The 13595-nt window shown below is 55.9% G+C and overlaps 1 protein-coding gene across 6 annotated transcripts in view; it reads left to right on the forward strand.

Moving 5' to 3' along the window:
• Positions 1–12442, forward strand: part of LRSAM1 (leucine rich repeat and sterile alpha motif containing 1) — a 59068-nt gene extending 46626 nt beyond the window's left edge. For 3 of the 6 annotated variants that reach the window (XM_058445280.1, XM_032165175.2, XM_032165174.2), the window contains exons 20-26: positions 193–273; positions 1778–1873; positions 4956–5054; positions 5591–5722; positions 6866–6947; positions 10815–10948; positions 11628–12441. In XM_058445280.1, the coding sequence (XP_058301263.1) occupies positions 193–273; positions 1778–1873; positions 4956–5054; positions 5591–5722; positions 6866–6947; positions 10815–10948; positions 11628–11753 (750 nt within the window). In that variant the 3' untranslated portion in view covers positions 11754–12441. Of the gene's footprint in view, positions 1–192; positions 274–1777; positions 1874–4955; positions 5055–5590; positions 5723–6865; positions 6948–10814; positions 10949–11627 lie in introns of all 6 variants that reach the window. The other 3 variants (XM_058445281.1, XM_058445282.1, XM_032165176.2) reach the window with 3 other exon arrangements.
• Positions 12443–13595: the final 1153 nt, after the last annotated feature.

Here is a 13595-nt window from a genome sequence, read left to right on the forward strand (position 1 = left end):
GCCATGAAAGAACGAATTCTTGTTCAAGCCCCTTGATACGGTTCCCAGGCCTACAGGTTCCCCTCATTCCAGAGCCTCCCCAGCCTCCCCAGAAAGGCTTCTTAGACCCACTTGGTCACCAGAGAGTGGCAGCACAAAACTGAACTGTGGTTAATGTGAGTAAAAAAAACCCCTGTCTCATCTTCTGTTTAGATTAAGTTAATAGAAACTGAGTTATTGCAGCTGACACAGCTGGAGTTAAAGAGGAAGTCCCTGGACACAGAGACACTCCAGGTATGTAGGGCTCCCTGCCCCTGCCCTCCTTCACGTGGTGAGACCCCTACCTGGTGCTCCCTACCAGCCCCTGGCAGCTGCTCGCCAGCCCCTGGGAGTCAAGGGCTTCCCCAGCAGACAGAGGGCAGAGCTCCTCTGTGGCTGTGACACCAGAGGACACCCCCCAGCCCCAGAAGGCCCAGCGCAGGCCAAGGTTAGAGGTGGTCAGCCTGTTGTGAGGCAGGAGGGTCAGAGGAAGGAGGGATTCATTGCCAAGGTTCCCCTGCTCCATCTCCACTGCATTTCCTGTGCTGGGTGCGGGCCCACCGCTGAGCTCCTGTCTCTCTCTGTAGGCTGTGCTTTAGGCCCCCGAGCAGACATCCTCCAGGGCTGGAGCTTTTGGGTGTCCCGGGTTGTCTGGAGGAGAGGGCCCAGCCACATCTGTGTAACTCCCTGCAGGCAGCATCTCTGGGGCTCCAGCCCGGGAGTCCTGCCCACACAGATGAGAGGGCAGCAGGGACTGGCAGCTGGCGTCCTGGACTGGATGCCTGGGGGCCGGTGTGGCCCGGCACAGCCCTGCTGTGCAACTTTGGCAGGTGGGGGAGGAGAGGCAGCCCTTTCCCCTCTCTGAACCTCAGCCTCTCCAGCTGCAGATGGAGGGCTGGATGGGGTGGTGTGTGAGGACATGTGCCCGTGCCAGGAGTTTGAGCAGAGCCTTCGGTCTGTCATTGTCCCTGTGTCTGTTCTCAGTGGAGAAGTCTCAAGCCATCCCATGGACTCCTCAGTGCAGTGAAGGGTCTAGGGTCTGGATCCCTGGTCTCAGGTGCACCACAGGTGTGCTGTGTGCCCTTAGACAGGCCTCTGCCCCTCCAGGACTTCTTCCCCTACTCCATAAGATGGCAGCGGTCCTCCAGGCCCAGCCTGTGCCATCAGGCCATCGGAGAAGGCTGAGCTAGCAAGGGAAAGCCCTTTGTGAGCCTTGAAACGATCTCCAGAGATGAGGGGACTGGGGCTGCTCTCAGAGAAGCTGCAGCCATTGTGCCTGGCGGGTGCCCTAGTCCCTGCCCACGAGTGCGGCAGGGCTCTGGCTGTCAGGGCCCCCATGGGGTTTCCAAGAGCAGGTGCAGGAGTGAAGCAGGGACCCCAGGCTCTGGTTTGCATGCACCTCCATTTGTGTGGGGCCCCACACCCCTCCCCGCCATTTGCTTCTGCCCATGTGCTCTGTTGTCTGGGAGACCAAAGGCAGGCACCTGCGGCTTGTCATTTCTTTTGTTTGATGTTTCTTACCATCCCATTGTCATCAGTCACCAGGATCCCATGCCTGACTTAACCCCACAAGGAAGAGAGATGCAGGCTTAGGGGAAGGGGGGCAGAAGGGCCTCTTAGCTTTGTCCCCCAACTCAGCCTGGAGGCATTGGGCAGAGAACCGAGTGAATGAGAGGCCAGGCCCTTCTCCATCGTGCCACTGTGGGACTCCTGCGCTGCCACCAGCTCACGGTGGTGCGGGGTGTGGTCTTGTTTGCAGGAGATGATCTCGGAGCAGCGCTGGGCCCTCAGCTCCCTGCTCCAGCAGCTGCTCAAAGAGAAGCAGCAGCGAGAGGAAGAGCTCCGGGAAATCCTGGTATGTGTTTGGCTTCTGTTCTCAGCATCACACACGCGTTTGCTTTTCTTTAACGGACTTGCCATTTTTAGAAACACCTGTTATTCAAGTAAGAGTTATTCATCAAAGAAAAACTGGAAAGTACAAAGGAAAATGATTGCATTTCCAAGCGTTATCTCCTGCTATTTTTTGTTTGTTTGTTTGAGACAGGGTCTCACTCTGTCGCCCAGGCTGGAGTGCTTAGCTCACTGCAGCCTTGACTTCCTGGGCTCAAGTGATCCTCCCACCTCAGCCTCCCGAGTAGCTGGGTCTACAGGCATCACCACCATGCCTGGCAAATTTTTTTATTTTTCGTAGAGATGGGGTTTTGCCATGTTGCCCAGGCTGGTCTCCAGCTCCTGGGCTCAAACGTTCTGTCTGCCTTGGCCTCCGAAAGTGCTGGTTTTACAGGCGTGAGCCACCGCGCCCAGCCTCTCCTGCTGTTTTGATGCATATTTTCCAAACATTGTGATGCATCTTTATAGCTATTCGTGTATGTGCCTTTTAAACGTGACATGCTGCATACCCTTTTCGAGCAGGCTGTTTCCGCACATTCTTTTCAAGTCATTAAACTATTCCTTGACGTCCTTTCTCAAGGCTGTGCTTGGCCCCTATTGTTGAGTACGTGGATTACTTCTGGTTTTTAAACTTTTCTAGGCGATGCTCTCCGAATGCCTTTGTAGTCGAGTATTCGGGAACAGCCATGAGTATTCACTCCAGACAGGACTCGCTATGTGCAGGGCAGGCCGTTTGATAAGCTTTGGGCAGGAGTGGCCCAGCTGTCCCCTGTCCCCTGATGGGTTTGACACTGGCACATTTTCAGCGTGGCAGAGGCCCCCTTGAGAGTGTCTCCTCTAGACCCAGAGGGCATCCAAGCAATGAGGACAGAGGCCAGGCTCACCATCTGGGGTGGGAAAGACCGAGTCGTTCCTGTGTCCCTGTGAATGCACCAGACGCCCTCTGAGCTGCGTCCTAGACCGGGCCCCGTGCAGGTTTAGAAGAGAGAGACCAGCTTCTTCTGGAGCCCTGAACAAGCCAAGTGGTGCCTGTGCCCATCAGAGGAAGCTGCCTCTTCCTCACGGTGCCCTACTGCCATCTCCTACACATCAGGTTACTTTGCAGATGGTGCATTGGCGCTGTGCTGTAGCAGCCAGGTACTGTGGCTGGTGCTCCTGCCCTTGTAGGCCTTGGGGGTCACCACCAAAGGAGGAAGCACCACCCCAGCAGAACACAGCCTGTCCAGCTCCTGGGCGCTGGAAGAGAGGGGCTGCAGCCTGGGAGGGCCAACGACGGAAGGGAACAGTGGGAGTGGCCAGGTCCAGGAGGGGCCCCCAAAGGGCAGTCAGGCCCAGCAGGGATTGGGAAACGCCTGTGCTGATCCCACTCCCCATGTCATGCCAGCCCTCACTGAGCAGCTCCGTTGTTCTGAGCATGGGCTCTGGAGCAAGACAGGCCTGGGTCTGATTCTTGGCCCCACCCTGGGCAGGTTACTCATCACCCTGAACCTCAGCTTCCTCACCTGGGAGGTAGAATCTCCTTCACGGAGTTGTGAGAATTAATGATGGCATCTTTAGGTGCACAGCATGGTCTGGCACATGGTACTGTGAACATGTCGGCTATGCCTGTTGTCACCGTGGCCATTATCAGCATCGTTTGTTCACTGCTGTATTCCCAGCACCTAGAACAGTACTCAACGAAGAGTTATCAAATGGCGAAATAAAATAATCATATTCAGGCCGGGCGTGGTGGCTCACACCTGTAATCCCAGCACTTTGGGAGGCCGAGGCAGGCGGATCACCTAAGGTGGGAGTTCAGGACCAGCCTGGCCAACATGAAGAAACCCCGTCTCTACTAACAATACAAAATTAGCCAGGTGTGGTGGCGCATGCCTGTAATCCCAGCTACCGGGGAGGCTGAGGCAGGAGAATCACTTGAACCTGGGAGGTAGAGGTTGCAGTAAGCCGAGATCATGCCATTGCACTCCAGCCTGGGCAACAAAAGTGAAACTCTGTCTCAAAAAAAAAAAAAAAAAAACATGATCAATAGCACATTGATCATTCTTCAGCTCCGTCAGACAGTGAAGCCCACTCTAGAAGCTGAAGGTGTCCTTAGCACCTGTGTCCCCCTTTCCTGGCACCCAGGAGGCAGCCTGGGCTGCGTAATGCTTGCTCTCCCACAGGCAGACAGAGGGGGTACCTCCCAGAGGGAGTGGCAGAGTGTGGTACCAGGTGGCGGAAGCTCAGGTTCAGGCGCTCCCCCTGACCAGGTGTGTGGCGTCGGGCAGGTCAGCTGCCTTCTCTGAGATCGTCTCAGCAGTAAATTGGAGAGAGTGATGCTTCCTGCTTTTCTCATTTCTATAAACTATAAACAATAAGCGGGTGGGAAAGTTCTCTGTAAAATAACTAAGTGCCAGCCGGTCACAGTGGCTCACGCCTGTAATCCCAGCACTTTGGGAGGCCAAGGTGGGCTGATCACTTGAGGTCAGGAGTTTGAGACCAGCCTGGCCAACATGGTGAAAACCCCATCTCTACTAAAAAATATAAAAATTAGCCGGGCGTGGTGGCACACACCTGTAGTCCCAGCTACTCGGGCACTCCAGCCTGGGTGACAGAGCAAGAGTCCATCTCAAAAATAAAATAAAAGTACCAAGTGCTGTTCACTCGCTCAGAGGAGCATAGTTCATAACCATCATTTTTGTTTTGTTTTGTTTTTTTGAGACGGAGTTTCGCTCTTGTTGCCCAGGCTAGAGTGCAGTGGCGCGATCTCAGCTCACTGCAACCTCCGCCTCCTGGGCTCAAGAGATTCTCCTGCCTCAGCCTCTCGAGTAGCTGGGATTACAGGCATGCACCACCATGCCCGGCTAGTTTTGTATTTTTAGTAGAGATGGGGGTTTCTCCGTGTTGGTCAGGCTGGTCTCGAACTCCCGACCTCAGGTGATCCACCCACCTTGGCCTCCCAAAGTGCTGGGATTACAGGCATGAGCCACTGCGCCCGGCAACCATCATTGTTATTACAGGTTTTATTACCGTTTTGTGACTAACATTGCCTGCTTCATTCCTGGCAGATGGAGTTAGAAGCCAAAAGTGAAACCAGGCAGGAAAATTACTGGCTGATTCAGTATCAACGGCTTTTGAACCAGAAGCCCTTGTCCTTGAAGCTGCAAGTAAGGACTGCTGGTGCCTACCCCGGCCAGGGAGCCCCGGGGACCTCCTCCCAGAGGCGCCTGTGGGGCCTCCACCATGCTCTGCTTCTTGTTACTTTTCTGGTGACTCTAACATGCCAGATCCTGTGCCAAGCCCCAACGGAGACAGAAGTGAGAGAAGGGAGTGTTCATTCTGGTGAGGGGGACGACAAGGCACTGGTCACTGCTGTGCAGGGCAGAGACCATTGAGCCCACAGTAGAGCAAAGCCTGTGCCGGGAGCCACTGTCTGTCCAGCACCTGCAGGGACAGAAAGGCAGTTGAAACAGACCCCTCTTGGTGGATGCTCAAGTTGCTTACTATTTTCAGGTTTGCAGACAGAGCGGCAGTGAACCCCTGGGCCTATCTATCTCTGTGTGCCTACATATGAGTTTTTGTAGGAAAAATCCCGAGTACATTCTATGTATTATGTTATGTATATTCAAACCCTTCATTTCCTGTTGTAAACAGTGGGTTCTTTTCTTCCTTCCCGCTCATGGTACACGTTTCTGTCTTGCAGGAAGAGGGGATGGAGCGCCAGCTGGTGACCCTCCTGGAGGAGCTGTCAGCTGAGCACTACCTGCCCATCTTTGCGCACCACCGCCTCTCACTGGACCTGCTGAGCCAAATGAGCCCCGGGGACCTGGCCAAGGTGGGCAGCAGCCGTCCGCAGGGAGGGGAGGGGTGCACAAGGCCGCTGTCCTGACCAGCCGGGGGTTGACCTGCTCCTTGTGTAGTCCTCGTTGAGGCCTGTGCTTACCTAATGGCCCAGGGCCACCTTGCTTCCAGATGGCCAGAACACCTGCCCATCTGCCCCAGACGCCTGTGTGTGCCCTGCACACTGTCTCACTGGGAAATCCTGGGGAGGTGGGTCCTGCTGACCTGCTCAGACTAGAGGGACAAGACAGGTCCTTGGGGATTATCCGATCCAGCTTCTGCCCTGCCACATGGTGTCACAGACTGTCATGGCCGCAGCACTGCCTGAGCCCCCGTTCCTTTCTGGGCACAAGCTGAGCTCTTTACAGCACATTAATCCACTTATTCTTCAAAACAGAATAATCATCGCTGTGCCAGCTAACTTTGTAGCACCTGCACGTGCTGGGCACCATTTTAAGCACTTTTTGTATTCGAACTCACCGAATGCTCCCGACAGCCCAGCAGGGTACATATCATTATCATCATCTTTCAGTTGAGACCCAGTAAGGCAATAACTTGGCTCAAGGTCACACTGCAGAGTGAGGTCTCTACCCCAAGCAGTGTGGCCCCAGAGTTCGTGTTCTTTGCCATGAGACTGTCCTGCCCCTCCCTGGACAGATGCAGACACCAGGGTCCGAGAGGACTGGATGGCCCTGAGGGTCACAGGCCGTGCCGCTCAGGCTCTGGAGGCTGAGGGACTGTGGGGCTCACGTGCTGCTGCTGCTTAGTGGCTTGGCCTCCAAGGCTTCTCTCCTGCCCCACCTGGTGGGGAAGTGGCTGAGGTGTGCAGGTGAAGCCTGGCACCAGGAAGCAGTTGCCAAACTATAGCTGTTGCTAGTGCTGGTTTCCCTTTGGGCCTCAGTTTCCCCCCAACCCCTGCCACACTGATTGTTGGGCTGAGGCCTGGGGAGGTTGCCCTCACAGCTATGGTGCTGCACTGCCTCATCCTGACCGTGGGCCCCGCCAGGCCCCGGAAGGCTTCCACATTTCCAGCAGGAGGTGTCGACGGTCCTGTGAGCCTGGGCCTGTGCCAGGTGGCTCACACCATTTAGCGGGCTCCCGCCCAGGCCACAGTCTGCACTTCCTTGAACTGTCACAGGTGGGCGTCTCAGAAGCTGGCCTGCAGCACGAGATCCTCCGGAGAGTCCAGGAACTGCTGGATGCAGCCAGGATCCAGCCAGGTACCAGCACAGCTCCAGCCTCTTCCGGGCAGGCCTCCAGCCGTATGTATGGGCTCTGGTGGGGACAGTCATTTGCTTACATTTCGGGATGAGTCCTGAGGGCTGGTTCTAGCCTCTGCTGGTTGGTAAGGTTCCCTCCCAAGGAGCAGGCTTAGGGATCAGTGAGCCCGTTTTACAGATGGGAAAAACGGGCCACCAAATTGGGAGAACAGGAGACCTCCACGTAGCAGTGGAGGGGCCCTCCCAGCTCCCTGTCCCATAGCCTTCCCTCAGTCTACCCTACAGACGCTGGTATCCACACACTGAGGGACTCTGGACTAGAGGGAGAAATAGCCCGTCCCTAGGGCCTGCAGTATGCCCAATGCTGGGCCTGAGGCATGCCTGTGGACGTGGAGAGATGTCCACAACAGGCTGTGAAGGGGCGAAGGCAGGTCATGAGGCCCGTGGGGAGAAGGGGCAGGTGTGGAGTCTGGGGTCTGCCATGTGCTGAGCATGATCTGGGAGCCCGGCACCTGCCCACCGCTGTGCACGAACCACGTTGCGGAACCTCCGGATCAACCCCGTGAGGAGGCACTGTTGTGGTCCTCATTTTCAAGATGAGGAAACTGAAGCGGAAAGAGGTTAGCATGTCCCCCGTCAGGTCCCATTGCTGGCAAATGGTGGAACCACTGGGCTTGACTGCTTCCCTGGGGAAGAGGTGAAGGGCCAGAGCAGGGGTGAAGGAGAGGGCAGGCTTGTGCTGCTGGGCTGGGCGAGGCTCTGGGCAGGGCATTTTTAGCCAGAGCCAAGGAAGAGGCGGAGGAGCTGAGGCAAAGGTGGAGTTCTGGACTGGACCTCAGTGGGAAGGCCCCGGGGTTCCAGGGGGCTGGGCTGACTGCAGCCCCAGGATAGTTTCAGGCACCAGTTTTGCAGCCACTTTTACTCCAAGGACATTGATTCAACCCCCAAAAAGTGATTAAACTTCTTAGCTTTTTGATATCAAGTCATATGCAGAATAGGCCCCTTCTGGATGTTCCTGACCCCCCAGCTCTCAGACTGGAGATCAGAAGAGTTTTCCATCAGGAGTTGGGGTCACCCCTGGCAGACAAGCCTCACGTGAGCAGGAGTCACAAACAGGTGCCCTTCACCCTGAGCGGGGTGCAGTGCCTCTGAGCCCAGCAGTCCTCAGGACCGGCTGCTTCTCACTGTTTGAGTCATCCCTGGAGCAAACAAGCAGGTTCTTCCTCTCCATAGCAGATCGGCCATGAGGATCTGTGGCCACATGCAGAAAACGGATGCCTGGGCTGCTCAGGGCTTCCTGCTTGTGCCCATTGGCAGGGGAAGGGGCCATGGTGGGATCCGTCCTCAGTTCCAGAAGGCAAGGGAAACCCTCAATTTCCTAGCAATTCTCATTACTCCCAGAAATCGGTATACTTTATATCAAATATAGAGGCCGGGACCAGGTGTGGTGGCTCACACATGTAATCCCAGCACTTTGGGAGGCTGAGGTGGGCGGAACACCTGAGGTCAGGAGTTTGAGTCCACCCTGGCCAACATGGTGAAACCCTGTCTCTACTAAAAATACAAAAATTAGCCAGGCGTGGTGGTGGGCACCTGTAGTCCCAGACTCAGGAGGCTGAGGCAGCAGAATTGCTGGAACCCAGGAGGCGGAAGTTACAGTGAGCCAAGATCATGCCATTGCATTCCAGCCTGGGTGACAAAGTGAAACTCTGTCTCAAAAAAAAAAAAAAAAGAAAAAAAAAAACAAATATAGAAGCTGCGCGCAGTGGCTCATGGCTGTAATCCCACACTTTGGGAGGCCTACGCAGGAGGAGGCCTACAATGGAGCCCAGGAGTTTGAGACCAGCCTGGGCAACATAGGGAGACCCCTTCTCTACAAAAAATAAAATAAAATTAGCTGAGTGTGGTGGTGCACACCTTAGTTCCAGCTACTTGGGGGGCAAAGGTGGGAGGATCGCTTGAGCTTGGGAGGTCAAGGCTGCAGTGAGCCATGATTGTGCCTCTGCACGCCAGCCTGGAAAAGAGTGAGACTATCTCAAAAACAAAACAAAGCAAAAAAATTAAAAAAATTAGCAAGGCGTCATCCCAGCTACTCTGGAGGCTGAGGTAGGAGGATTGCTTGAGCCTGGGAGGTTGAGGCTGCAGTGAGCTGTGATCATGATACTACGCTCCAGCCTGGATGACAGAGCAAGACCCTGTCTAAAAAAAAAAAAATAATATATATATATATGAATGCCTTCTCAAAATGGTGGTTTGGGGGCAGCACTGATACCCTTAGAGACTCTAGTGTTGTAACAGCCTTTAAAAAATCTTTAGTTCTGGCCGGGCACGGTGGCTCACACCTGTAATCCAGCACTTTGGGAGGCCGAGGCGGGCGGATCACGAGGTCAGGAGATCAAGACCATCCTGGCCAACATGATGTCTCTACTAAAATTAGCTGGGCACGGTGGCGTGTGCCTGTAGTCCCAGATACGCAAGAGAGGCTGAGGCAGGAGAATCACTTGAACCCAGGAGGCGGAGGTTGCGGTGAGCTGAGATCACACCACACTGCACTCCAGCCTAAAAAAACTTTAGTTTAGACTTTAGAGTCTGTGAGGCCATCTGCTCCCCCTGCAGAGCTGGAGGTGCAGGCCTCAGAGTGTGTCATGTGCCTGGAACGGGAGGTAAGTCCGGGACCCTCCCCACCCGCCTGCCCTCCCTGTGGCCACTCTCCTCAGATTCTCCAGGTACAGGTTTGTCTCTGAACGTGTTTTCTCCAGTTAACTAAAGCCAACTTTAGTTTTTTTCCTGTTATAAAAAAATAATGCTTGTAATTCAAGCCGTAGAATAAAGTGAACCGTGATCAGGAAGGGAACGAGGGATAGAGTCAAGGAAGTGGGTAGCTCACATTGCCTGATAGAAAAAGAGACTTAGCAGCCAGGTGCATTGGCTCACGCCTGTAATCCCAGCACTTTGGGAGGCTGAGGTGGGCAGATCACCTGAAGTCAAAAGCTTGAGACCAGCCTGGCCAACATGGTGAAACCCCGTCTCTACTAAAGATACAAAAATTAGCCTGTCGTGATGGCGGGCACCTGTAATCCCAGCTACTCGGGAGGCTGAGGCCGGAGAATTGCTTGAACCTGGGAGGCAGAGGTTGCAGTGAGCCGAGATCGCACCACTGTACTCCAGCCTGGGTGACAGAGCGAGACTCTGTCTCAAAAAAAAAAAAAAAAAAAAAAAAAAAAAAAAAAAAAAAAAAGACTTAGCATTTTGTAAGGGCTGCTTCTGATGTCTTAGCAGGGGATGCTGGCTCCAGGGCAGAGCAGCCAGCATGCTGGGGACTCTGTGGGGCTGGGGGCAGGGGAGAAGCCTTGGGGGGGGCCTCTCATTCTGCTCCCCTGGGTCACCTGATGGGCAGCAGCCCATCCTGTCTCCTGGGCAACCAGGTGGAGAAGCCAAGAGCTGGCCCTTCACTGAGAGCTCCTGCCCCAGGGATCTGCAGCTGCATCACCAGATGGCCACGTGGCCCTGGGTTGAGTGACTCCCCGTCTCTGAGCCTCAAATGTCTCATCTCTGAAAGTGCCAAGCCCTACTTGCAGGGTGGCTGTGAAGGGTCCCGGAGACATTAGAGATCAGAGAACCCACTTAACAAGCACTGCGGCCATCCCTGCAGAGAGAGACTTCACTCCCATTCCGCAGATGGGAAATGAGGCTCAGAGAAGAGAAGAGAGTGTGTGGCAAGGAGAGCACTTCCCTCAGATCTGAGAGCAGAGGCTCCCGCACCCTCCAGCTCACTCACCATGGGGATGGGCAGGGCCACGATGAGCCCCTAGGGGTTGGGGTCAGCGGAGATGACCCTGGCTCAGTCTGTCTGTCTGGTCCCCACAGAGCTGAAACCACCAACGGGTGCGGTCGTCACACCTATGGCCCCCCAGGAGCCTCCTGAGTCTGTGAGGCCATCTGCTCCCCCTGCAGAGCTGGAGGTGCAGGCCTCAGAGTGTGTCGTGTGCCTGGAACGGGAGGTAAGTCCGGGACCCTCCCCACCCGCCTGCCCTCCCTGTGGCCACCCTCTTCAGATTCTCCAGGTACAGGTTTGTCTCTGAACGTGTTTTCTCCAGTTATCTAAGTAGACTGCGCTCATCTAGAAAGAATGCAGGAAATAAAAATGACCCCCAGTCCCATGACCCAAATATGAGCCGTGCTCACATCATTTTCCGGACCTTTTTCTTTTTGTTCCTACTTAATAAATATGTTAGGAAAAAATTTCCCAAATCATGAAATACAACATGATTTACCCTGCAGAGGCTTTAGAAAATCATCTTTTGGCCGGGCACGGTGGCTCACGCCTGTAATCCCAGCACTTTGGGAGGCCGAGGCAGGCAGATCATCTGAGGTCAGGAGTTCTAGACCAGCCTGACCAACATGGTGAAGCCCCGTCTCTACTAAAAATACAAAAAATTTAGCCAGGCGTGGTGGTGCGCGCCTGTAGTCCCAGCTATTTGGGAGCTGAGGCAGGAGAATCACTTAAACCCGGGAGGCTGAGGTTGCAGTGAGCTGAGATCACATCACTGCACTCTAGCCTGGGCAACACAGTGAGACTCTGTCTCAAAAAAAAAAAAAAAAAAAAAAAAAAAAGGCCTGGGGCCTGGGACTCCTGGAACCCGGTAGGGCTGGCCACATGCTCCCGCTCTCCCTCCCCAGGCCCAGATGATCTTCCTCAACTGTGGCCACGTCTGCTGCTGCCAGCAGTGCTGCCAGCCACTGCACACCTGCCCGCTGTGCCGCCAGGACATTGCCCAGCGCCTCCGGATCTACCACAGCAGCTGAGTGCTGCCTGCCCACCTGGGCCTGGTCCTGGCCCTGCCTTCAGCCACTGTGAGCCCCGGGCTCCTGCTCAGCCTTGTGCCAGCCAGACTCGTATGAGGCTCCCCCCTGCCCTGGGCCCCTTCCCCACCGCCCAGGAGCCCCCATCCTAAGCTCCAAGCACGTCTGGGCCAGGCAGAGGCGCTCCTGATCCATGACACCACCAGTCTGAATGGTCCCGGGGGCTGGGGCTGGAGAGTCCGCTGCACCACCACCCGAGCCTGGGAGCGAGCGTCCCAGCCTAATCACGGATCTGCTGCCTCCTAGCTGTCTTGACTGAAGGCCACCGCCCTTGCAGGAGCTTGGGTCCTCATCTGGGGGCCATGCACAGTCCCGTCCCACTCTGCATGTGGAAGGGAGCAGGAGGGCCTGGCTGGGTGAGGGGAGGCCTTCCTGGGAAGGCGGGTGGTGCAGGCCTGTGCTCACAGTGGCACCAGCACCCCTGGGCCTCCCTCTCTGCTGCTCCCAAGAACCCTGGGGCCCTCCTGCTCTCCACAACTGTCCCTCCTTACCCCATGTAGCTCGATCCGAAGCAGGAGTGTCAATAAACCTGTCTTCAGCGCGCCTCTGGCCTGAGTCATCACTGGGTTCTCATGGGAGTCCAGGGAGGGGAGGGGACGAGGTCTGGGGATGGGGCTCGGGCAGCTCTTCTCGGGGAAGGAGCCAGGAGTGGGCCGCACCTCAGTCGAGAGGAGAGGTCAGGTAGGGCCATCTTGAATGTCGCGTTATCCCAGCGCCCCCTTCACAGGTGGAGAGACCAGGGCCCAGAGGCAGCCAGGGCCGGTGATGGCTGTGGCCTGTGCCTCCATGAGCGGAGGAGCCCTGTATGTTCCGTCCATTATCCCATTGAGGCAGCTGAGGCTGATGATGGGGGGTAAATAACCAGGGCCTTGCAACTGGGACATGGTGATGCAGGGTTTGAGGCCCAGAAGCATCCTCACCCTCAAACCCGTGCAGTTGTGCAGGTTGGTCACTGCACAATTCTTGGAGCCATATACACTTGCACTCGCTGCAGAGGTGCACGTTGATTACGCATTTTCTGGCACACGGTGTCGAGCCAGGTGCAGCCTCTTCCTTGGGCTCGTGGCAGGTCTGCTCGGAGCACCTGGGCTCTGCCTCCAGCTCACTCAGTGATCCTAGCCAGTGTTTGGGCCCGTTTCCCTATGCATTCAACATAGGATGTGATGCAGCCCTGACCGGCTGGTGGCCTCCAGGGGGCGCTGAGTGCTTGCCCCAAGTACAGCGTCTGCAGAAGCTGGCAGGAGAGTTCAGGTCCTGGGGTGGCAGAAAAATCCCTACGCCTGGGCCTGTTTCCCTCTCACTGAGACCATCGTCCTGTGCACTGAACAGGGCAGGCAAATACCCTTGGTCGTGTGAGTCATTTCCCAGGCAGGAGCTGGGTGGCCTTTTCCCACCGACAGTTCCCCCTCAGTTTCCCCTCCTCCCAACACCCTCCTGGGCTCAACTTGGCCAAGAGGGGAGAGGCTGAGGCAGGTGGGGCTACCTCCTGGAGCGCAGTGCTTTGCAGATCTCCTTACGCTCTCACTAGGGCCCGGGGAGGCCTCATGGAGGAGCTCGAGGCTCAGTGACCTGCCAAGGACAACAGCAAGGGACAGCCGCATCCCTGGTCTCTGGCCACACAGCCCTGTGTTTTGCACCTCAGCCCTTGTTGACCGAGAGAGGCCCAGGCCCAAGCCCTAGGCCACCATGGAGAGGCTGGCATCAGGGAAGCCAACATCCCCAAGGTGACTGGCTACCACCCCACCCAGCAGGGACATGTTTTTACCCATAGATGGGGCAACCCAC

This window comes from Hylobates moloch, unplaced genomic scaffold (genome assembly GCF_009828535.3).
Source record: "Hylobates moloch isolate HMO894 unplaced genomic scaffold, HMol_V3 SCAFFOLD_10, whole genome shotgun sequence".
Taxonomy (NCBI): Eukaryota; Metazoa; Chordata; class Mammalia; order Primates; family Hylobatidae; genus Hylobates; species Hylobates moloch.